This window comes from Amphiprion ocellaris, chromosome 10, assembly GCF_022539595.1.
Source record: "Amphiprion ocellaris isolate individual 3 ecotype Okinawa chromosome 10, ASM2253959v1, whole genome shotgun sequence".
Lineage (NCBI taxonomy): Eukaryota > Metazoa > Chordata > Actinopteri > Pomacentridae > Amphiprion > Amphiprion ocellaris.
The window spans coordinates 7,570,728-7,595,156 of record NC_072775.1 but is presented as its reverse complement, the minus strand read 5'-3'; the positions used below and the strand labels follow the sequence as shown (position 1 = coordinate 7,595,156).

The 24,429-nt window shown below is 39.0% G+C and overlaps 2 protein-coding genes across 3 annotated transcripts; one reads left to right on the top strand and one right to left on the bottom strand.

Moving 5' to 3' along the window:
- Window positions 1-1,250: 1,250 nt before the first annotated feature.
- nedd8l (NEDD8 ubiquitin like modifier, like) lies at window positions 1,251-4,650 on the top strand. Its single transcript, XM_023294175.3, has 4 exons — window positions 1,251-1,408; window positions 3,087-3,134; window positions 3,251-3,333; window positions 4,232-4,650. Exons 1-4 carry the CDS (start codon window positions 1,391-1,393, stop codon window positions 4,353-4,355), a joined length of 273 nt encoding a protein of 90 aa, XP_023149943.1. The 5' UTR covers window positions 1,251-1,390; the 3' UTR covers window positions 4,356-4,650.
- Window positions 4,651-4,703: 53 nt separating this feature from the next.
- Window positions 4,704-24,033, bottom strand: ap1g2 (adaptor related protein complex 1 subunit gamma 2). Of its 2 annotated transcripts, none has more exons than XM_023294141.3 (22): window positions 23,875-24,033; window positions 22,829-23,031; window positions 21,760-21,884; window positions 20,709-20,850; window positions 19,287-19,383; window positions 19,118-19,194; window positions 18,941-19,036; window positions 17,713-17,793; window positions 16,724-16,822; window positions 16,573-16,628; window positions 15,679-15,792; window positions 13,878-14,018; window positions 13,375-13,429; window positions 11,599-11,721; window positions 9,772-9,861; window positions 9,117-9,244; window positions 8,768-8,872; window positions 8,516-8,663; window positions 7,537-7,699; window positions 7,130-7,281; window positions 6,178-6,276; window positions 4,704-5,986 (listed from the first exon to the last, which is right to left on the bottom strand). In XM_023294141.3, exons 2-22 carry the CDS (start codon window positions 23,027-23,029, stop codon window positions 5,894-5,896), a joined length of 2,385 nt encoding a protein of 794 aa, XP_023149909.2. In that variant the 5' UTR covers window positions 23,030-23,031; window positions 23,875-24,033; the 3' UTR covers window positions 4,704-5,893. The 2 variants fall into 2 exon arrangements, with proteins under 2 accessions (XP_023149909.2, XP_054870425.1); XM_055014450.1 differs by lacking the exon at window positions 23,875-24,033 and adding an exon at window positions 23,554-23,839.
- Window positions 24,034-24,429: the final 396 nt, after the last annotated feature.

Here is a 24,429-nt window from a genome sequence, read left to right as displayed (position 1 = left end):
TAATAAAGAATCTATCCATCCATCCATCCATCCATCCATCCATCCATCCATCCATCCATCCATCCATCCATCCATCCATCCATCCATCTTGTTGTCAAACTGGACCTACCACTTAAGAATAGTCAAATAGGATAAAATTACTTCATCTTTAAGTGGCTGCAATATCAAAATGCTATTTAGATGTTTTTGCAGCATTAAAATGAATCCATTGGTGTAATGTGTTATATAAAGTTATGCAACAGTCAAAAAGTGTATTTTTTTGGTGTCTATATGGATCCATCTGTGCCAGTTCAGATGTAAAAACGTTGCTGCACTGCCTCAGATGTTGTTAAATCTACATCAATGTGTTCATTGTGGCCAAAAACAAATTCCTGTAAAACATTTTGGCAAAGATTTTGACAAATTCCCTATTTTTTTACACTTGGGAAATTCTGTATTTTGACTAATAATAACAAAAGGAAACCGTTGTTGCTGGGAAATCACATTTAGGTTTTAGTATCTCCAGAAATATAATTCCTAGAGCCATGAAATTTGTTGAGGACACAGACAGGATTGGTTCCAGCAAATCCAAATGATGAAATTGCTCCAGACAGGGCCAGTTTTTGACTAAAAAGTAAACATTTTTTTGTCTTGGTGCCCAAAAGAATTTCTATATGTTCTTTTACAAACATGTATCCATGTTTCCTTGTAAAAATGCAGTCTTTGGTTGACATTTTTCCAACTGTTAGAGCCTCTAACATCACTAGAATTTGATACATGGCAAGCCAGGTTTCCATTTTTTTGCTATTTTGACATGCCAGCAAAATGATGTGGATTCATTCATAGGACTACAAATGGTAGTGTGCATTGGGGTCGACATTTTGTCATTATTTGTGCAACGTTCAGGGTTGCCTCGATGTTGCCTTCATGCTGAAATTAAACATGTTATTTTTGCCTCCCTTAAATGCTCCCATACATACACTTGAAATGAACACTGAACAGAGAAACTGATTACTCAACTCCGATCAAAGCAAATCATGTAAATAAAAAAAAAAGATTAAATGAATGAAATAAAATCCAAGTTTGAAATCATATGATATTCAGAACATTCAGACAAAATATTTTACAGAACTTAGTTTTGCGTTCCAAATAACAAATTACATTTTCCACACAAAATCTGCTGTGAGCTTTATTTATCTTTATCTAAATAAAGACTTTCTTCTGTTATTCCTCAGCGCGGAACTTTTGTGCTGGTCCGGTTTTACGCCGTCACGCCCGGAGTGTTAGCGTGCTACACAGGAAGTACAGTCAAGTTAGCTCGACAAGCAGGTTGCTATTCCCCAATTTGACAAGTGTTTATTTTACCGAGCGCTTCATACAGCTTCTGATTGTAGTATATTCTCTAGCCAGCATGTTGATCAAAGTCAAGGTAAGGAAACATTTTTTATTCGGGTTTAAACTCCACCGGAGGCGTTAATATAGCCGCCGCAGCTCACCAGTCGCTAATAGCGCTGACCGGTCCGCTCGGTTTTTTCTTTCTCAGGGCCTGAGGCAAAATAAAACCCTACTTACATCTGATTTATTGTGTTCTAGAAAAGTATTAGCATCTACTGACTCAAAGGAAGTTGCCAGTTATCTGCTTTCCTGCCATAATGTGCTCTGTTTGCCGTTTAGAAGCAGCGGTGTCTGTTAGCTCGCTAACTTACTGTAAAATCTATGAATCAGCAAAGCAGAATTTTAGCGCAAAAATCAGTGATTTCTTATTATCCGTGAACAAATATTGACAGGGGAGGTTAAACCATTTAAAATAAACACAACATAACTGCGATTTTTTCTTGCAAATGTTCTGATTTGCGACATAATGAAAGCTTCAGTCTGGTATTTATTGAATGATAGACTTGACCCCATAAAAACTGTTCTTTAACTTCAGTCAAAATACTTAAATAATACGCAAAGCAACAGCGTTTGAGCCAAAATTCCAGCAGAAAAACAGGATTGGCTTTTTAGAATGAACCTAACTATTTTTAATATTGATGTTAACTACAGCGTTAATTATGTGTTTAATTGATCGAAGTAATTAAAATATTATGGATTAAATATAACACCCCTTTACCAGGAGGAACCCTTTGGTAGAAGCAGACTCAGGGAGGGCAGCCGTCTGCCTTGACTGGTTGTGGTGAAGATAAAGGGGGGAAGAAAGAGCTAACTTTAATCAAAGCAGACAGTGTGACTATTTTAAAAATATCTGCAGGAACACATGGAAAGCAAATTTGTCAATATATAATTGAGGGACTTTTGAAGTCCATGGGATATATCTTGCATTATTTTTTATTAAAAGCAAAAAAAGAATGTTTTTTTCTATGTTCATTATGATCATGTCTTTACAAATTCCATAATTATTTATTAGGGAAACAATCACATTAATAAAAAATGACTTTATATCACTAAAATGTCAACTAAATAACCGTCCAGATTTAATAACAGCCACCTTCTAATTAGCTAAACAATAAAGTGAGCTTATTCAAAGATTGTTTTGATTGTGTTCTTTTTATTAAGTTGAGAAAATCATGACAGATGTTTCTTTTTTGGCAATATAATAAATTTTATATGGAAAATAACAAATTGTATGTGTGTCCTAGAAATCACTTTCAACTAAGTTCTCCATTACAAAAACACCTCTCAAGGAAGTGTGTTAATTCCAGATCACATGACCTGCTCCACATGATGTCATTTCCTCCTGAAGAAAAGACTAGCAAGACTCCAAGGCTTTCTGAGATATTTAATATAAAGTAGTGTGCGAGTCAAGTGTGGATTTATAGCATGTCAACAGGTTTACTACAATATCTTTATAAATAACTTTTAATTGTAATTTTACTCAATTGTATATATAATATTTAGAAGAATCTTTCTCTAAAAATGCCATGTGGTGTTTGGTTATAGGCGGCCATGTTGATTTTAGGCCTGAAAACAGCAAAAATGTCAACTATGATAACTGTCAACTATGTTACAAAAAGTCCTGCAATCATATATTGATATATAAGTGCTCGTGTAATGCAGGTTATGATGTTTGAAAACCTGTTGTAATCATTTTTCCTACTATGTTTCAGACTCTCACCGGAAAAGAAATAGAGATCGACATTGAGCCCACAGACAAGGTGACAGCCTCAAATGCATTTTCCTGTACAATCCCATGAACACACGCAAGTTTAAGTATGACTGACTCACTGGGCCCCATCTCATTTCTAAACCTCTTGCTTTTGTGTCAATTAAGGTGGAGCGAATTAAAGAAAGGGTGGAGGAGAAGGAAGGGATTCCCCCACAGCAACAAAGACTCATCTACAGCGGAAAACAGATGTGAGCTACTTTGTTTTAAGCCGTTTTGCTCTGTTCGTTCTTTGGAAAAATCATCCTATAGACCAGGGGTGTCAAACATGCGGCCCACGGGCCAAAAGCGGTCCTCCGGAGGGTCCAATCCGGCCCGTGGGATGACTTTGTAAGGTGTCAAAATTCCAGAGAAGACACTGACTGTAAATAGTAAATTAGTAAAAGTATAAATTTTAAATAATTTCTAGACCATGACAAGTTGTTTTCATCATAAAGTAAAATACTAGATTGCTCTTTGTTGTTTTATGTCTCATTTTTGTAATATTTTGTTGTTTTTGGTTTTTTTTGTCTGACTTTTGTCATTTGTCTCATGTTTTTGTCGTTTTGTTTCTCATTTTCATCATTTAGTTTCGTTTTTGTTCTTTTTTGTTTTTGTTTTTTGTCCCGTTTTTGTCTTTGTGTCTTTTCTGTCTTCCTTGTGTCATTTGTCCAGTTTTTGTCGCTTTGTGTCTCATTTTTGTAATATTTAGTTGTTTTTTTTGCCTGACTTTGATCGTTTTGATCACAAAGTAAAATGCTAGATTGTCCAGTGCCAGATACCTGTGACTGAATGTTTTGTTCCTTTATAGACACTCTGTGATCTGGAAGTTGTAATGTGTAAATGATAAAGTGAGTCATAATGTTGTTGAAATTGAACTTATTTTTCTTCAGAAATTTCAGGTTTTTCATAGTATTTTGCAAAAAAATAATTCCTTAAATGTGAACATTTTCAGAATGTACTTTTTTGCACTAAAACAAAGGAAAAATGTGGAGTTGTGGCTATTTACAGGTTATTATGCTGTGGTTTTACTGGTGCGTCCCACTTGAGATCAAATTCTGCTTAATGTGGGTGGCCATTCCTGCTCTAAAGTCTATTCTCGCCCCTCAGGAACGACGAGAAGACGGCAGCAGACTACAAGATCCAGGGAGGCTCAGTGCTCCACCTCGTGTTGGCGCTACGAGGAGGATCAGAGCTCCACAGTCGCTGCATACACGTCTCCTCCTCGTCATGAGTCGCTGTCGTCATGGGGCCAGCTGAGTGCCAACGCTTTAGGTGTCTGTCACCATCTAAACATGTTACAGCGCAGAAATCTGAAATCCCACGCTCCTCGGCCGACACGAAAACAAAAAAAATCAACCAACAAAAAGAAAGAAAAAAAAAAAGGACGTTCTAATTCCTTTGTAGATGTTTTTGTAAACCCACATTGGCTTTCTGAGTTTGACCCGTTGATGCAGGCACCCATGCAGTACAACAGACAGTTTGACAACACTGTGGTCTTTTTGCTTGTGAATAAATGCTGAAGTTGATTTAAGGTCTTGTCCTCTAAATATTCACACACACACCAAGAAAAAGTCACTGCTGAGGATTCTGAAAACTGTTTTGTTTTTATTAGAAAACAACATGAGAATGAAGGTTCAAAGACTAAACAGCTGACAGAAGATTATTTCTGGTCTTTTCTCAAGGTCAGTGTGGTGATATGAAACAGTCTGGTAGAAATTCCACTGAAGTCCATTTAGAGCACCGTTGCTGACATGAGGGTTTTTTTAAAAGAGGTCTGTGACGATGAAATAAGTTCTAATCTGGCTTCACCAAAAGGTTACTTTACAGCCTTCTTTTAAACAGTGGGGTTGTATTATAGTATGGCTGTGTTCTCCATAGACTTAGTTGTGCTTCTATGTATAATATCTAAAATATACATCTTGTAGGTAGCATCGTATCTGTTTGTTCTCACTGTACACAGTCTTGAGAAAATAAAAAGTCTGTTAGGAGCCTCTGTAAACAATAGACAGTTGGATTTATGTTGGGGAAAGTGAGTGTTGCTTGTATGGGGATCATAATTTACATATAAATATTCTCTGAAGCTAAAAGTGACCTTTTTTGAGAGGAGATGAAAGGCACAGGAATGAATAAGGAGATGATTATTCTGAGCTGCTCAGTCGAACGAGGCAAGAAAATAAAAGGAATCAACAGAAGACACATGAATGCAGCACATAATGTTGTGTTTAAAGTCCTCCACCCTTCAATCTCAAAGTCATGTATTCCACAATAAAATCAAGTGTACCGGATACAAGAACTTCATACTGTGGCTCATTTGTTAGTGTTCACCTACTTTAAATAGTAAAAGGAGCATATGTGGAGTGATGTGTGGGGAGGAAGTTGATCTGGTAGGTTCCACTGACAGAAGCCACAAAATGTGTATAATTATGAAGAGAAACACTGAATACAATCAGCTGTAGCAGCTTGTAAACAAAAACCCTGAATGGGACCTAATGGACAACATCTGTACGTACAGCTGTCATTGGAATCCCTCTCCTTTAGTTTGTCCACAAAACACCTGCAAGTTTCAAAGTCTGTGCTTGTAATTATATTAGTATTTCAGTTGGAGAAGAGGGGGAAATATACAATTCCTGTCAGAGAACAGTGTTCCTTAGACATAAAAACAAGAAAATCAGCTTTCTGAGAAACAGCAGCGTGGAGGGTGTGTCAGCAGAGAGACTCCTGCTGATTGATCCACGCTGCTGCTGCTGCCGCTGCTCCGACTGTCTGCTGTCAGTGTTCAGGGAAGGAGTCGACCTGGACTGTATCCTGAAAAGCTGATCCTTGGCTGGTGTAGGAGATGCGGATCCTCATTTTCAGATTAACCTGAAAGTAGAGTCAGGATTTACAAAACAGACTGTGATGGGAGTAAAAACATAACCTGGAACATTTTTACAGCGACGTTTGACGTGTTTGTGGCAGCTGAGAAGACTCGTCCTACTTGTGGAAAGATTTTCTATGAAATAACGACTACTCTGATAGTGAATGCGGTTTTATTGTGTGTTCTGCAGACCCACCTTGTTTGGGTTGCTGAGGGCCACCATCTGGGTCACTTTAGCGGCACCTCGTGCAGGAAGCGAGTCCCCGCTGGGGGCCTTCATGTGTAACTGGACGCTCTGAGGGGGATCAAATGAAGCTTTGAAGTTGAAAGCACCAAAACGCACGTGTTGTTCGCTTCCATTTGCTGCACCGATGCCGACCGACGAGAACATGACAGGAGCGAAAACTGACACCGAACAGCAGAGCCAGGAAAGTCCAAATTCTCCCAGTGCAACCCCACAATCACAGAAATGTTTGATGAGACAAGCTGTACAAAACTGTACTTTTAAATTATTTTCATGTTATATTTACTTCCTATAGTTGGCCAGTTATTATTTCTATAAATGTGTAACTTCTCTCCCCACTAACATCAATACAAATATGATGGATGAATACTAAATCCTACCTGATTTAAAATTTTTTTCATTATTTTATTTATCCTGAATTTAATTTTAGAACCTCAAACTGTCAAATTTGAGATATTTTGTCCAAAAACTACCATAAATAAAACCTTAACAACCATAAAATGTACATTTCTTTTCAAGTAAATACACCCAAAGTCTCATGAACTACTGTAGATGCCCACAATGACAACTGCAGCTCTGCCATAATGCAACACAAACTGGTCAAATGTGGGGCAATAGTAGCTAAACAGAAACATTGCACAACGAGGCAGGGATCCACTGCATCACTGAGTGCACTGATCTCACATTAAAATGTAAAATCTGATCCTGTCAGTTATATTCGACATGATCATCTGATTGTGTATTTTATGTAGCACTGAAAATGTATTAGTTGACACATTAACAAGTTGTGCGTCAGTCCCTCGTATCTTACAAGGTCAACTTCTGCCAGAGAAAGCCTGCTGGAGTAAAGCCTGTGTGTGGATGATAAACAGGAGTGGCTTTTATTACTGGCTGTGATACAAACCTTGGGCACTGCAGCCTGCAGGGTGAAGCTGCTGATGTCTGAGTCAGTGGAGTTGCAGGCTGTAAGTGTCACAGTTAGTCCCGAGTCTGACTGTTTCTCACTACTTAGTGTTAAAGTCACACCGCCTTTCTCGTACACTGTGACTGTGGGAGCTACGGATGGAGAACAAACATGTTATAAAACCTTAATTCAAAACAACATTGCAACAGTTCCCTAAAGTAAAAACATATTACGTAAGATAATCCACCTATTGTCTCCTAATTGCAGACATGTTAAGGAGATTATCTACTGGCCTGATCAGAGCAGTCACGATAAGTTCCAGTTTCCTGAACAGAGCACTCTCTGGTTTCATGTTTAAGATCATTTCCTCTTTCTAGTTTGTTTCTCTGCAGGTGTTAATCTCTGACCTGGTGTGAGTGGAGTGGGCTCCAACCCTCCCAACAGGTCCAGGAGGTCTCCTCCAGCAGTGCTGCTTGTGCTGACGGGCAGGACAGGTAATGTGCTGCCTACTGCTGGGTTGGGCTGCAGAGGCTCCTCAGAGCCGCCCAGGAGGTCCAGAAGATCACACACCTGAAGAGAACCACAGGGAGGAGGGAAGAACTAATGCATCCATACGAGAAGGATAACTGAACCCAACAAACTCTCCTGCACCAAAACAACTATAAAACTGTCTAAAAGAAGAGAGAGAGAGAGACACAAAATTTCCGTGTCACTAAGTTGGTTACAGTTGTGTCTTCAAGGCTAAAATATTTGAGTCAGCAGGAGTGCGTGTGTCGAGCCAGAGAGAGCTGAGACCGGCGGCTAATTCTGGAGCTAAGTTATCAGGTTTTGTAGTTATTTTGGTGTTGGCTACAGCCCACATTAACCTGTGTGAAGGTTCAATAATTGACTAGAGACCGAGATAAAGTCTCACTCATTCATCACAGAGGACCCCATGTATTCACAAAAACTCATGCAGGAAAAAAGTCAAAGTATATATTATTGCAAAGAGATATAATTTGCATGACGTCAAACAAACTATTACCGGTGTCCTCCAGTAAATGAGAGGTCCATAATTCTGATGGACAGCTTAGAAAAGAAGGTGGTTATGTCCCAGTAAAATAATTAGAGTTAAGCATACTGTATGACATCCAAATATGTGACAGCTCACTGCTTAGTGCAGGCTTCAGCTTAATTTTAAGCCTGGAAAAGTATAAAACACTTAAATCTCGGTTAAGTAAGGTTTAGCTCAGGGCCTGACATGATGATACTGAAAAATATGTCATTAAAATATTAAAATAACCAACAAAAAGAGGTGAGACGTAGAAAAACAGGATTCCTAAATCTCTTCAAGAAGTTTGAAATACAGTCCTGACTGAGTCTGTATGACGTATCATCACCCTGTACCTGGCTAGCAGGCTGTTGTGGCAGCAGCGTCTCTGCCTGTTTGACTTTGGCTGGTTGGACCTCCTTCACAGCCTCCCGTGTCGACTCCCCGTTGGTGTGACCTGGAGAGTTCTTCTCAATCACAGGCATCCTCTCCAGCACTGCTGCCCTGTGGAGAGAAGCACCGTCACAATGTGGAAGAGGCCAAAATAGCCCTAGTCCAATATCTCCAGGGGGAAAATAGGCCCAAACCTAATGCATTCTCTTGCGTACCTCATGTGGTCATACTTCTTGAAGAGAGCGTTGTATTCAACTGCCCTCTGCTGGAGCTCCACATCTATACAGCTGCCGTAGATGCTGACGATGCTTCTGATCCGACTGCCAGGAGCAATGTGATGAAGAGAAAGCGAAGCAGATAGGAGACTGTTGAGAAAATGCTGCAACTACTACTGCTGAAAATGATCTCATTCAGGAGTATTTTCAAAACAACCTCTTGGAATTGGATGTTTGATCCATAAAGACTTAATGTGTAAAAATGCAAATTCTTGAGAAGTAATGGTGTTTTTTGCTAGCTAAGGAAAAAACTAAAAAGTGGTCTATCAGTAAACTGTGTGCTTCTTACTCGACATTATCAGTGATGCGGGTGCTTAGTTTCATGGTGGCGGTGAGAGCAAAACCTCTGGTTGCCGGGGCCGACATGTGGGACTGTAGAACCGTTTCCAAGGCGTCCAAGACATCATCTTCTGTGACCTGATCAAGAGACATGGCAACACAGACTCTGTGATCATATTTTTCCAATCAAATAACTACAGATGCAATACTGCCACTTTTTGGCTGGAAGTCTTTATTTAACAGATTGGGAGTATGACAGTTAAATGAAGATGAACTATGAAGAACTTACAAAAAAAATTCTTTAATTTTACTCTATTATAAAGAAGTAATTCGTCCAACTACTTGGATGTTTAGTTGATCAAATCTGAATTCCTGTATGTGGGGCTTTTTCTTTCTCTACTTATGATGTCTCATCCTGATTACTTTGATCTTCTGTTTATTCGCAATCAGCTGTAATTGCGGCTGAAAGTTTAAAATATATAATTTTCTTTGTGCCAAGTTATTTTTCTTTGGCAAAAAACTTGTCAGAAATGGATATTTAGAACCGCAAATACAAAATGTATTATGATCTAGCAAGATGTGGTATTTAATCAGTTGCAGCATTCAGTGATAAATAGCAACATGTTTAGATATGAAGACATGATGATTGATTGTTGCTCTTGTACCTGCACAGGTTCAGTCTCCTGACACTCTCCTCTCAGCAGCAGGTCTCCGTACTCTCCTATACACCAGCAGGCCACCTGGACCAAAGATTGCTGCACAGACAAATATCATGTCCACAAATTATAATCACTGAACATTACTTGAAGTTTTAGTCAGACGGGCAGATGGGAACATCAATTTTCCTCAAATTCACAGCATGTTAATATGTTGGACGATGGGAAGCTGCAGCACACTGCAGATGAGTGCATGGCTGCTCATCTGACTTGGATCCAAAAATAAATCTGGTTGCATCAGCCAGCTTCAAACTGAAAGCCTCGCTGTTCTGACTGTAGTAGAACCAAACCAGTTGTGTGTGGTTCTGGATTGTCACAGACCCTTCTATATGAGGAACATCAGCACAAAGTGAAATTATATTTGCGCATTAAAAATCCCATCCCATTATTTTAATTTTAAAAAATCCAATTAAATTAGTGTAGTTAAGAAAATTCAACTATGAAACTTTTTGTATCTAGTGCCTCTCTAGTTAGGGGTTGGCCAATATAGATGAATTATGTTCATTTTGTTGTTTCTTACTTTAGAATAGTATTACTTTTTAACCGACAACTAAGTAAAGAAAAGATGGTTTTTACTTTGCTGACGTTTCGACTGCATCTGCAGTCTTCTTCACAGCGTCATCTGACGTGTGATGACGTGTCGCTTTTATCAGGTGAACAGTCTGACAGATCTGTCAGAATCACGCTCCCCGCCATCCAATGGTCTTTGGAGGATGGAATCCCAGGTATGTGAGAGGGTGTAGGCCCCCTCATCCCGGTTAATAGAACTGGAACAAGGAAGTGGGCGAGCAGTTCCATGAACTGGGACGAGGGGGCCTCCATCAGACGGCGGGGAGCGTGACCGGTCTAACAGATTCTGACAGATCTATCAGACTGGTCACCTGATAAAAGTTTTCCTGATAAAGAGTTTTCAATGTCCAATGACTGGAACCAGTCCTGTTGACTTGCAGGGTGGGACTTTCTGTACCATTATTCTTCTTCAGAATCAGTTTTCAGTTCAGGCTGAATTACTTCCACATTACATTTTGCCAGTGTAGGGTGGAGTTTTAGTTTTACAGTGTTTAGGCAGAGTTGTAGGTGAGCTGGTGTGCTCCAGCTGCAGTGACCAGGGAGGGGTGGGCGGATCGACAGGTTTGAACTTGACAGATCTGCACATATCAAAGGAACTGCCAGTATACAGTTACATGTCAGCCATTTTAGGACAGGAAGGGATTATTGTCATGGAAAATATCAAAATATGTAACTTTGATATACAGAGATGAGTTTTTAGGGGTTAAATTACATCAATCACGGACGGGCTTTATTTGGTCTATCACTGTCTCTGATGATGGATATTCAAAATATGTTATTTTATACAATAAAAGACAGATAATACATACAATTGGATTTTAGGTCAAGAATGAGTTACAACTGAGGAACTAGGCTCATTTTTATCTGACTTTGATTCGTTTCCTTTGCTTTATCTGAAAATACACCAGAGTTATGTTCTGTGGAGTTCCTTTTTCACAACAGTTTGTTGAATAGTCGACCAAAATCTGATCATGTTTAACCTCATGACATTTGCAGTTTATATCATTATCCTTTTTATGACTTTATTGTTTTATCCTGACAACTGCTGCTCACATGCTGCCTGATATCAAATTTATTGTAAGAAAGATAAACTGCTTTATGGTCAAGGCAGTCTAGGGACTCTTTGTGGATCAATAAACAATGAAGTCATAACCCAATCTTCCCAAAACTCTGAAGTGCACCTCTGAGAATAGAAACTACTCAGACCTGAGAGATGTCGCTGAGCAGAGCCCGGTACAGCTTGTGGACGGTGTAACAGTGCAGCTCCGAGGTGTTGGTGATGAGCTGAATCAGGTTGGGAACCGTTTCGTCTCTCACATCGCCCCCTGCCTGGCAGAGTGGGAATCACACACACACAAACACCAAACTCAGCTAGACGGCTGATCCAAGTATTTAGGTCATGCTACATTTTCTTCCAGACACGATGAGCTCAAGAAGGGGAGAATTAATACAAATCCTAAACAAGATTTAACAAAATGGATTGACTTTTAATTCATGGCACAGCTCTATACATTTTTTCTAACTGTATTCATCAGCAAATTATTAGTTATAGCATCAGTTTTCACAGTGCTCATGTGGATCTCCTTTATTCTCTCAGCTAGATGGAGCAAAAAATGAAACAGTGGGATGTAACGTTCAATGGCTTGTCCTGTAGAAATCCTGAGATTATATACACTGAAATTTAATGTCATTTAGACACTTGCAACTCTCTGCACTTCATACCTTTACATATTACCTAACAGAGTTTATATAAATGACAACTTGTCCAAAATGTAGCAGCAGATTTCCCACCAAAAACCAAACAAAGTAAGCATGGTACTCCTCCTATTTCAGCCTCACACCATCGGCTCTGACTACATTCTAGAATTCATTTCAACATATTATTTATAATCTTCTAAAGCCCACTCTGAACTCACACCCAAATATATCTCAGGTCTTCTGACAGTTTGTATGCCCCGTTACATGAGGTCCTCAGCCATGGCTCTGTTAGCTTCTACTATCCAGGCTGTAGACCGATGGTGACCCTCCCTGAGGAGATTAGACAGCCAAACTCTTTATCCTGTTTTAAATCCCTCTCAAAAACATATCTTTATAAATGCTTGTTTGCAGTGCATGTGGTCTGATTTTACTTGTATCTGGTAAAATCAGTACAAAGGCATTTCTTGAACTTTTATTTTTGTTCATTGATTACTTTTATTGAGCAAGTATGTTTTATTTTTCTCTCAATCACTCTAATTTATTCCATATTTGTCTCATTTCTGCCCTGGGTAAACACAACCTGCAGTTCACCCTCGTTTGACAAAATCTTTCACACAACTCAGTCAGTCATGGCTTTTTAGTTTCACCAACGAGTGCAGAATTTTTCTTTCGTACAGAATCTGGAGCAAATAGTTTATTTTTTTTGCTAATTTTAAATGCAACCTGCAAAATAAAGTGATGTTCATGAAAAACAACGATTTTAAGTGTATATTTCTTGAACTTCGATATCTTACATAATTAGTTCAAGGAGTGACCAAATGATTTTTAAAACGATAATGTCTCTTTTAAACCTGGTGGGGGATTTTGGGGTTCGGTGGGTTAATTTATATTGCTTTGATATTTTAGTCCATCTCATATGTATATTCTTTTGCACAGTTTTGCTTTAAAACAGTTTTCATCGTTCTTTCTGTACTTTCTTTGTTTTGTGTTCTCTGGTCTTGTAAAGCAATTTATAGCTTTGCTTTAGAAAAGAGGTACATAAATAAAGTTTTCTATTATTACTGCAATTATGAAAAGCATTACTCGAACTAACACTTTTCGGATTTTGGTTTGCAGGTATAGGGTTTCATCTCTAATCAAATCTATTTTAATTAACGACATAGATGATGATGTCCCCTCTGGTCTCAACACAAGACCACAGAGCATTAAAGACTGCATTTAAAGTGTTGTGAAGAAGAAATCCCTATAAGGGGCAGCAGGGTGGGTGTCTCAGTCTGTATTTACCGTGGTGAGGACATGCAGGATGGTGTCAATGTGCCAGCGCTGGGAGGGAGCATACCTGACAGAGACAGAGACACACACAGCTAACTCACATATTATTGCATCTATATCCTCTCACTGCACCCACACAAACACACAAACAGAGAAGTGCATCAAGTCGATGACTGATATACACTAAAGACAGAGAAGGCTATTCACTGTAAGAGTGCCAGTTAAACAGAGAGAAGCATCGCTGAGAGTGGAGACAGACACAGAGTGAGACATGTGGCTACATACAGTATATTTCAGACACAGGGGCTTTTTGTTTCTCAGCACTTTAACAGTTGCATCACATTGTTGCCCCATCATCTTTTTTTCTTCTTTGCAACACCAATCCCAGCTTGGTACAGGACAGTGCATTAAACAGATTCACATGCATAAAAGTGCAAAATGTGCCTTCGCATGCATTGATACTGTGTGTGTGTGTAATACAATCTTGAAGTGCACGTTCACTTGTCTTCACGCACCTTTCAGCAGCGTTAAAAATGCCGCTGGCAGCTTGAGCTCTGAGCTCGAGGGGACAGGAGGAGAGGAAGAGAAGCAGTTCCTTCATCATGGAGCGGATGTTGGTAGCAGACACCAGAGCCAAGGAGAGCTCCAGTGCACGGCTAGATGGGCGGGAGAAAAGGATTAATACTAAAAGTAAAGTAGATACAGGCCAGACCTTTGATTCTATGTTAATAGAGTTTAGGTAGGTATGTTTGTTGAAGAATTTTCAGAGCAGGAATATACACCCTGTAACACACCTACCTCCCTGTATTGTCACATTACTACATAGGAAGCATCTATCCACAAGGATTAGCCACGTACTACATTATTACCATCCTCATCAGTACGGCTGCAATGCACTAGGTAGCTCACAATATACTAACAAAAATGTAGCTGGAGTTAATTTTACAGGTATGTAGGTTCTTTAAATGACAAAACTCTTCACATGCAGGGAATGAAGAGATAAATAAAGAGAAACATGAAGCAACAGTTTCATAGCTTGATGTGTGATGTTGCCACTTTCATGTGAGTGCATGATGATCATTCGGATGCTTTGATGTTCCTCTGACTAGTGCAGGTAGCTTCCTGAGTTAGTCATAGTTTCTAATCTCTGCCTACCTGATGCATCAAACAACGCATATGGCTGTTATCTTGTTCCAAAATTTAAATCATCTACAGCTGACAATTTTTAAAGACAAAAAGAAGAGAGAGAAAATCAGGCTGGTGGAGAGGGAGACTCAGATACTTCCTATACTAAATTAAATGAAAACAAGTCACAGTCATGATTTTGGCTTCCCATAATTAAACTAACATGTTTGACTGCAGTGTTGACAATGAAAATCACATGAAGAACCCAGTCCATGTACATAAAATCACTTAAATCTGACATATCATCACCTTATTTCACTCTTTTCAAAGTAAGTTTTGGCACACACCTGTCTGGCTGAACTTCAGCTACCAAGCAGCATCTACTGTCGTGTGCAGTCTGTGAGGCGTTAAGGGAACAGTGGTAAATTGCAGTGTCAATTGATAGAGACTCCCTTTTATAGGAGTCATATTAGACAACCTCCAGGAAAAGAGTAGTGACCATATTAATATATTTTCTGACAATAATCTTATAAATAATTTGCAAAAATCAAGTCTGAAGTCACTATCAAATCTTTCCATCAATGCAAAACTTGGCACGCAAAGTAACTATTTATCAGCATGCAAGGTTGATTAATACCATCAAAAAAGAGGTTGGGAGGTGCAACGAAATCATGTGCTGGTGCAAATAAGTGAAAAAGTTAGTCTGGAACCCTGACCCACACCAGCCACAAAAACCAAAGTAAATATTTAGGGGAATGAATGCACTGCGTACCCCCTAAAATTTACTCCTGTGGCGAGTGTAATTGGAGGTAGCCAGTACCCACAGCAGGGGATTTGTTCCCTGCAGCTATCCAGTCAAAATGCAGAACACTGATGCTGCCAGGTGGCTGACACAGCTGCAAACAGTTGCTGTCAAAAAGCATCCACATAGAGCACTTTTACCTCAAGTCCTATTATAACTGACTTATCTACAGAAATGTGTAGACTCATGAATCAATTACTACTTTTTGTGGACCCTCCGAAAGCATCATAAACACAACATAAAACAAGGAAATGACATACTTAGAAAGAATATCTCAAAACACGCATTAAGAGCTGACATTGTAGAATCATGACCTCACACTCACAAACTGACTGAACATCTGTGCAACACGAGCTGTGCCTGACAAGAAGAGAAGAGGGAAAAGTTACCGCTTAACAGAAGCATCCTGGTCCTTCAGACAGTCCACTATGGTTCCCCGGTGACGCTGCACTGCATTATGGTCTGTTCCAACAATCCTTTGAAGAGATGTCATCGCAATATACCTGGACAAAGCCACAGGACAGCCAAAAATAAAGACTTCAAGTTCCATATTTCATTATAATGAAGCAGTGCTAAGCTGAATTCACTGGGATATTCACAAGGTCAGTTGGAATTACTCTGTCATGTAGTAAAATATATGTAATGAATAAAGTTAAATTTCATTTAAAATAATGTCAAACCATTAGTTGACTGTGAAGATTAATTGGCAGTGCTGCTGTGCAAACTTAATTTTCTCAGCTTGCAGAGGATAAATAATTTATCTTCCCACTTGAAATAACTCATGAACTGCTAAAGTATTTATGTGGGCACAGGAGAGATGGTATCTCAAAGGGCAGGTTTCACAGGAATCAACCAGTCTTATTACTGTCACGCAGCCACAGACAGAATCAAGGGCCCTACAGGTAAAAACCAGACAGACCTGTCTGCCCACAAGGTCCACATGGAGACAAATTCAAAAAATAGTAGCACAACAAAACCCCGAGGAGCCTGCATCAGGCCTCCACAGTACCCGCTGAAAGATGACATGGCCTGAAATTGAGAGATCAGCATGAAGAGACAGACAGTGACCTTCTGGTGTGGCTCGAGAGGAGAAACTCTGGGGAAAGTAATTAGTCAGCTTAGACGATTACAGCCTGTTGGGAGGTTTGGCTGCAGTGAGTTTGCCTATGGCCTTGTGGAATGGAAAAGGTGAAATGACCCTGAGAGAGAAGGAAAGGAGGGAGGGAGGGATATAAAAGGAAAGAGAAACGGGACTGTGGTGAAGAAGGAACAGCAGCACTAACCGAATGTTCCTGTCGTTGTTCAGCAGGAATCTTCCCAGGATGTTCACAGCCAGAACCTGTGGCACAAGAACAGTAAAGCACTTTCATTAAATAATGAGGTATCAGTATTGTCTGTGTATTAATGTGGTGAGAAGTGCCACCAGTCTCTCACCCTGAGGCCGCTTTCTGACTTGATGTCCAGTACGGTGAGAACAGTCTCATACAGCACAGCATTCCCCACAGTCTTAGTGCTGTCGGTGTTGGTCGCCACCTGGACAGCAAATCACACACAGGTACTCAGCAAAAACTGTTCAATTAATTTGTAACAGACATTAAAAGATCTGTGACGCTATTTCCTGCTATTATCAACTGACAGCAGTGAGTCAACATGTAAATTTCCTAAATTTCACACCTGCTCTGGCATCAGTCTTGTGAAAACAAACTCAGTTGTATGATTTTTTTTCTGTTAAACATCAATTAATAATCAGTTACTTATATGTGTACTTATTTTCAAACAAACAACATGGTTGTGTATTTTTGGGCTAAAGTTGACCACTGCTTTCAGTACTATCACAAGCGTGTGTGTGTTACATGAGTAAGGTCAAAAATAGAGACATCAGGCCATCATGAGAAATAAGCAAAAGAGTTTCAGTCGAAAGAAGCTCCTCTTTCAAGATATGGAATCCTAGACTAGAGTTTCTGATATGTTCAGGAACAATCCAACAGATTAAACCTATCAAACCATTCAAACTGGAAAGAGTTTTGTGTTCACCATCACTCTATAAATAACCTCTTACTCTTGTACTTCTCTGAGAGTGAGATGCTGGACAAATCCTCTCTTTTTCCCGATTGCAAAAGATTCAAATTTAACAGTAAAAAGTGCTTCCTATGTTTTGTGGGGTGATGAGAGTCAAAGCAGTTTTTCCATGGCAGTCTTGACAGAGGAAAATACTCTGCACACAGGAGGTGATGCATGTTCCAGGTTGACAGGAATAAAGCAAAACATCCGTCATTGGTGAGTCAGTCTGAACAAAGAAAAAAGAGACGCCTCCAGAAACTTTATCAACAGAAGTTGGGAGGCAGCTAATTTTACAGTGCTGGGTAACCTTTTATTCTTTAACAGAGAAGGAACAAAGAACAGAGAAATAATAGCAAACAGACCTGAGCTAGGAGGTCATTCATGGCGTCACTCGCTGCTTCGTTGTTGCGCCCAAGGATTCTCAGCAACCTTAAGATGCGTACCTGAGGATGGAGGCAGGAGAGGTGGAACAGATGGACGACAAGTTATTTTGGTACATCGAATCAGCAGAAACAGAGGGAGGGATGAGACCATTAACTGTTTGTGTGTGTGTGTGTGTGTGTGTGTGTGTGTGTGAGAGAGAGAGAGAAAGAAATGAACAGAAAGGTTGAAAAAACAGGAACAATTAATTACCAGAGTGCAATAATTTAAGATCTGAGCCACAAAGAAACACAAGGTTGCTCTCTAAAAAGTAAGTCACATATAACCTATTCTGACTACAAATCACCTAAAGTATAAAAGTTTCTGGTTTATAGATACAGAATAATATAACAGCATTAAAAAATGCTGTTTGTTGTCACAGATTTTGAAAAATTGAGAACAAAACTGCCTGACTACATGCAGTAATCCAGTGTTATTCCAATAAAATATGCAATTATGCACACTGGTTACAGGAAGTCCCTTTTGCATACTGTATTTTTTTTACATGACAGTTCTTCTACATTTTCACACACTTCATATTCTGTATACTGTATATTTTGCACATTAAACATTCCAATATTTTTTTTATCTTGCTCCAAGTCTTAAGTGAACTTTCAAGTTTATTTTAAATGAAGAAGAAAAAAACCTGACATATTAAAGAAAAAAAAGGAAAATAAGCAAGAAAACACACTAAATGGAAATCACTCTGCCACGATAACATTTTTGTAATTCCATGCAAAATACACATTACACAGAAAATGAAGTGTATTTTGCACATTACATATTCCTTTTTTTTAATCTCTCTGTAAGTCCTAAGTACCTTTTTATTGTGCCAGAAATGTTTTAAGTTTGGTGTTACTTCTTGACTGTAACTGTCTAAATAATTAACTAAAATCTGGATATTATAATAAAAACTACTTTATTTGCATATCATTTTTGAAAATAAAGTTGCTGCTTTACAGTAAAACAAATACGATGAAAACTAATGAAGTATTAAAAACAAATTCAAACAAATGCACAAACTGTGATAGTTTAGCTGTTATGTTTTTACAAACAGCAGAAGTGTATATGAAAGTATGAAACATGACAACATAAAATAGTTAAGTCAGATTTTTAAAAATGTATTGAGATAGCTGTGCCGTATAAGAAGTGAGTGAAATGAAGGCTGACCTGTAAGAAGGGATCACTGATTCCTGCCACATCATGTTCTGGAGAATAACCTGAAATGACCAGACCTTTCATGATCTGAACCAGATCTGGAACTGTCTGGAATACGCAGAGCATAAACCCGTTACAACACGTGTGAAAATACCTAAATCATCTAATCTGGACACCGGCGTTTCTCACCTTTCTGAACCGCTCCAGTGTTTCTGGGTTGCGTTCACACAGTTCAGTGATGAGCACCACAGCACCATGTAACACACCTGAGGATAAACGGTGAAAAAAAATAATGGAGATAAACTGAAAGCAGTTATGTGGGACAAACTTTCCATGTCTGTCATTAAGATCTACTGACCGTGGTTCTTCTCAGCGAGGAGGGAACGGGCAGCGGGGGCAAAGAGCTCTCCCAGATCATGGACTTTTCTCACAATGTGAACAGCACATAAAGCAGCCTGAAAGATCAGTGGAGCAACTCATCAGCAGCATTACATCACGGCTGCACTGACTAGATGACAGTGGGATCCTACTACTGTTACTGCTGATAAAGGATCTGGAGTCTATGCTGGGTTAAACAAAATAAGAACTGATATTTTCTCACACTTGACAATGAGAATAAACTGAAAGCCTGCAAAAAAGGATTAGGGGTTGACCGATTAGCAGCCTGGCTAATTGTGAGATCCGGTATTCAGCATTCTACTAATTATCAGTATTATTTTGTTTACCTGATTCATGATAAAATAAATTAATTTAAAAATGTGCTTCTTTGGTCTCTATCTGTAGTCATACCAATGTCCTGCCCACAGTTAAGCAAAAGAATCAAAACACTGAAGAATAAATCTAGAACAATTAATAACTTAATTAAACATATGTAAAAGCCCAAATAAAGACAATTCAACAACGTCTTCTGTTGGAGTTGGTAACATTCTAAATTTTGACAGATTGTAATTTGTACTGCAGATGTATATCGATTAGGGATGTCTGATATTGGCTTTTTTGCCAAAAACCGATATGACTCTCAATTTCCCATTCCAATATCAATCGATACCGATATATGTGCTCTATTTATCTAATTTTAGGTAACATCGCATATCTCCTGTCGTGGAATTAACACATCATGCCTAATTTTATTGTGACGCCCCATTGGATGCATTCTCAAATGCAACAAGGCTTTACAAATGCAAACATTGTGCAAAATAAGAAAACTACTTCAACTTAAGTTATAGAAAAAATGCCATATATATATATATATATGTATATATATAGTCTCAAACAACAGTTCACTCTCTCCCTCCCTCTATGAGCCAGTAAATGATGGCAAAATCCAGGCATTATACTATTGATTTTCATGATAGGCAAAAAAAAACCGATAACCACATTGACTGATAGTACATTTTTATGCCAATATTGGGCCGATAATATCGGTAGGCTGATCTTATTAGACATCTCTAATATCGGTTCTAAATATTGGTTATTGTCCTCCATGACGACAAAAAAAACAACCAAGTAACATATTAGTCAACCCATAAAATGGATCATAAGTAGACATAGCATTATGCAAAGCATTAGTATGTTCAGGTATGGTAGTTTCTGAAATATAATTACTTGATTTATCTTTCACAACAGGCTAAATATAGTAAGGAGACAATCTCAGAATTATATTTGCCTAGCTAAAATTCACAACACAATACAGAATTGCTTTTAAATTGCAACTTTGCAAGCAATAATTTTAATATTGCTTAGTACTGCTGAATAAAAATATCCTTGTTGAGGTCCTCACCTTCTTCTTTATGTAGGAGTTGGAGGCTCGGAGAAGCCTGTCAATCTCTGGAGCCAGATCCCTGCACATCTCAGCTGAACCCATACAGGCCAGTGTACACAGAGCCAGAGACTGGACGTACTGGTTACTATGGGAGAGGTCACTGACCAGCAGGCACAATGAGGAAAACACACAAGGACAAAGTATTATGACTGTGTGTCTTAATAAACATTAATAACAGAGTGAACCAATATTGGTCTATCACAGATGTAACAGTGTGCAAGTGCGTGGCACAGCAGCCCCGACTTCATTGTTTACAGTAATCTCTGCACTGTTTGCAGCACATGTAGCAGAGCACGTATCACAGCTGAGCAGATTATGGTGTGAACTGAAGCAGTGTCTTCACAGTATGGTGCTTCTTAAAATTAATAAACATAATTTCCCCTTTTCAACACCAGCCCTTACATATACATATAAAGACTAGTAGCCAATATATCGATATCAGAATTTTATTACTCACTAAAACTTGCCCCAAAAGTCCGGTATCGATCGAGTTCTAATACATGATGAAAATGTTCAGCATTGTATTTGAATGGTATGAAGATATCCTCTGTTCTTAAGTTATCTGACTTGCTTTGACTCTCTTTTCTAATGTTTCACATGCAATTCTGTTCACTAGAATTACTCCATTTATTTAAAAATGTACAACAAACAACCATTGTCTAACATGATTATGAGCTTCCACACTTAACTAAATAAAAAATCACTACTCTTCTGCAAACAGTGTTACGGATAGTAGATGCTTGATTATACATTACAAAAGACTATGTAACACTTTATTAATTCTCTCCTCTACTCTCCATCCCTGTATCATGATAATATACAGTATTTATAAAGTGTATGTGAACTTTTAAACATATTTAAAGTGTTTATAGATGCATTTTTCAATCACAGCAACTCCTCATTTTATTCATATAACAAGATAAAAGCAGTAATGAATGACTGTAACAACAGTACAGCAATGGGAATAACAACTGTTAAGTTTGGGTGGTTTAGTTTGGGTTATCCTTACTTCTTAATAGAGTTCGTGATGAGCAGGCTGGCGTCCTGCTTCTCATCCAGCAGCATCATGGCTCCCAGGTATCCCACTCGCTTCTCGCTGTAGCGCGGGCTGGCTATCATTCGCACGCACTCCATCTAGTAGGAAGAGCAACAACACTTCAAAATGTGAATTTACTCAGAACACTGGCATGACTAATGCCCCCAGGCACATTCTCTGCTCTGTATCAGACACAAGTGGAGGTCGGTCTCTGACCCAGAGTGGCGGTCAAGTTCCAGTGTTCACCCTCATGGACTCATAGACTTTGACATTAGATTACACTGATGCAGACTTTGTTTGAATGAATTTAACTACAATTCCTTGTTCTAATAACAAGGAAAGAAAAGCACAAGACGTACAAGTTAACACGTTCATAACAGCAACATTGTGAACACCATTATGCCTATTATTATCTGGCATTCCAGTCCTCATTTCAGTCAGAATCAGTTTTATTGCCATGTAGGTTTTCACATTGGATCTGGTGATTTGGTGCACTACAGTAAAAGCTGACAAGAGGACAATTTTCATTTTCAATGTAGCCCATACAGTAACAGCAAATATATTGATATCAGAATTTTTTGAACTATGTTTGGGTTCCAGTACATAATAATGAAAATCATACATGTGGATAACAGCAACATTATTAATATCATTATCCTTATTATGTTGGTTATGTGAGTTTTCACATTTGAAGTGGTTGATTTGGTGGATGACAGTAGAGGCTGACCAGTAGAGAATAATCAAAGAAGGAGAAAACAATTAAGAAACAAAGAAAGTGTATGAAATCCAGTGAAATTTAGGTGATAAAAACATAGCAGGCATACTTATGTGGCAGGAATGAGCAAAAGGACTAACTATTCGCTTGAGAATGTGCAAATTTCTCTCTGTCAGGCACCCACACATTTTTTTTGGTGAGCACACAGATAACATCTGACTAAAGCAAACTCAGACCCTTCCAGCTGCCACAATGGTTTCTCGCCGTCCTGCCCCCACTTTGACCCTGAGCGAAAACGCATGACCGGCATTAGCCAAATCCACTCACCTGACCAAAATGAGCCGGGTAGCCCAACATGTGCACGTAGAGCAACTTGGCCAGGTTGTGCGACCTCCCACCGTTGTCGGCTTGTCTGAACTGGGCCCGGATGGCGGCGCACTCCCTCTGGATGACTCCCCGCTCCTCACACTGGGTCCTGGCCGAGCGGATGGCCCGGATCATCTCCTGCAGGGGTACTGACGGAGACATTGCTGTGGGGAGGCAGAGGGATGTGGTGAGGTGTCAAGGAAATCAGAGCATTACAGATTAGAAAAAGACAATATATTAATTGATAAACAGAGATTTAGTCCAAGGATTTTTAGTAAAAAGCAGGTTCTTGAAGATGTTCTAAGAAATGTTAGAACATTACAGATTATAATCAAACAATATATTAGTCTATATAGAGATTTATACAACTAGGAGGTTCAATATAAAGCAGCTGGCCTTCTCTTTAAGGTTCTTTTACTAAGAAGAATTCCAGCTGCTTTTCACTGAAGCTCTTCTGTTCACCATAACCTTGATGAATATGAATCTACACAGACACTGAGCTGTACTCTTAGTAGTAGTAGTAGCATTAGTAGTTAGTACTTCACCTCCTGTATCACCTCCTCCTCCTCCAGGTGTGTGTAAGCTAGTACAAACCCTCTACTACAGTGTAACACACATTAACACAACACAGCAGCTAAACGGAAACAGTTCAAACTACTTCGGCTACAAGTTCATTAAAAACCGACCGTTGCTTGTGTTGACGAATCGCTGTAGCATAATTCACCCCTAAAACACAAAGTTACCATCACTTAACCGACATTTACATCACTCCGAGGCGGTAAAATGCATTTCTATGAACGGGTTAACTAACAAGTTGGTGTGTCACTGCCGCTGTGGGTGATGCAGGTCAGGAAACGAGCCAGAGGCTAGCCAACTGACCGAACCGAGCTAACCTTGCGGATGCTGTCAAGCCTGCCGTGTAGGAGACAGCGGAGCTAAAGGGCTAGCTTAGTTAGCACGACAGTCGCTGTATTTAGCGGGGTTTGCGGTATAAAATACCAACATACCTATGTACTGCACAGAGTTGACAGTATTTAAGAAGTAAACCCGTTCCACTGACCCTCCTCCAACACGGCAGCAGTCAGTTGGCTGGAAACACAAATACTGCGAAGTTACTGTCGACGCAGCGAAACCAATCACTCAACTTACTGTCACTGGTTTCAAAATAAAACACATTGTGGTAAATAAACCTGCATTTAATTATTGGATTTCTGATATTGAAAATAAAGCTAATTTATTGCAACAGCATTTTAAATACTGTTCTTATTATAGCTGTGAAATAGTGCAACAACAAGTTATATTCATGTGCAAGTCTGACAATTTGGGTATAATTATCGTGTCATATCTGTTCATGTGAAAGGTGTATATCGTCTTAATATGATTTTACTTTTGTATTTCTTGTCTTGTTTTTATTTTTATTGTACTTCGGAGCAGTAACGTTCAAATTACTTTATGTTATCTTAGACAGATATATTAACAACTTTATGAGCGTTATTACCATTTCCTATTTTGATCATACATATTTATTTTTATATAGAGTAATAACAAATATTCAGATTAAG

Excerpts from the sequence above, each read along its gene's own strand:
- nedd8l (XM_023294175.3), top strand. Across the intron at positions 3,135-3,250 it reads ACATTGAGCCCACAGACAAG|GTGGAGCGAATTAAAGAAAG; the intron begins GTGACAGCCTCA and ends GTGTCAATTAAG. Across the intron at positions 3,334-4,231 it reads ATCTACAGCGGAAAACAGAT|GAACGACGAGAAGACGGCAG; the intron begins GTGAGCTACTTT and ends CTCGCCCCTCAG.
- ap1g2 (XM_055014450.1), bottom strand. The coding sequence starts at position 23,584 with ATGCTACAGCGATTCGTCAACACAAGCAACG. Across the intron at positions 7,282-7,536 it reads GCCCACTCCACTCACACCAG|CTCCCACAGTCACAGTGTAC; the intron begins GTCAGAGATTAA and ends CTCCATCCGTAG. Across the intron at positions 6,277-7,129 it reads TGCAGGCTGCAGTGCCCAAG|AGCGTCCAGTTACACATGAA; the intron begins GTTTGTATCACA and ends GATCCCCCTCAG.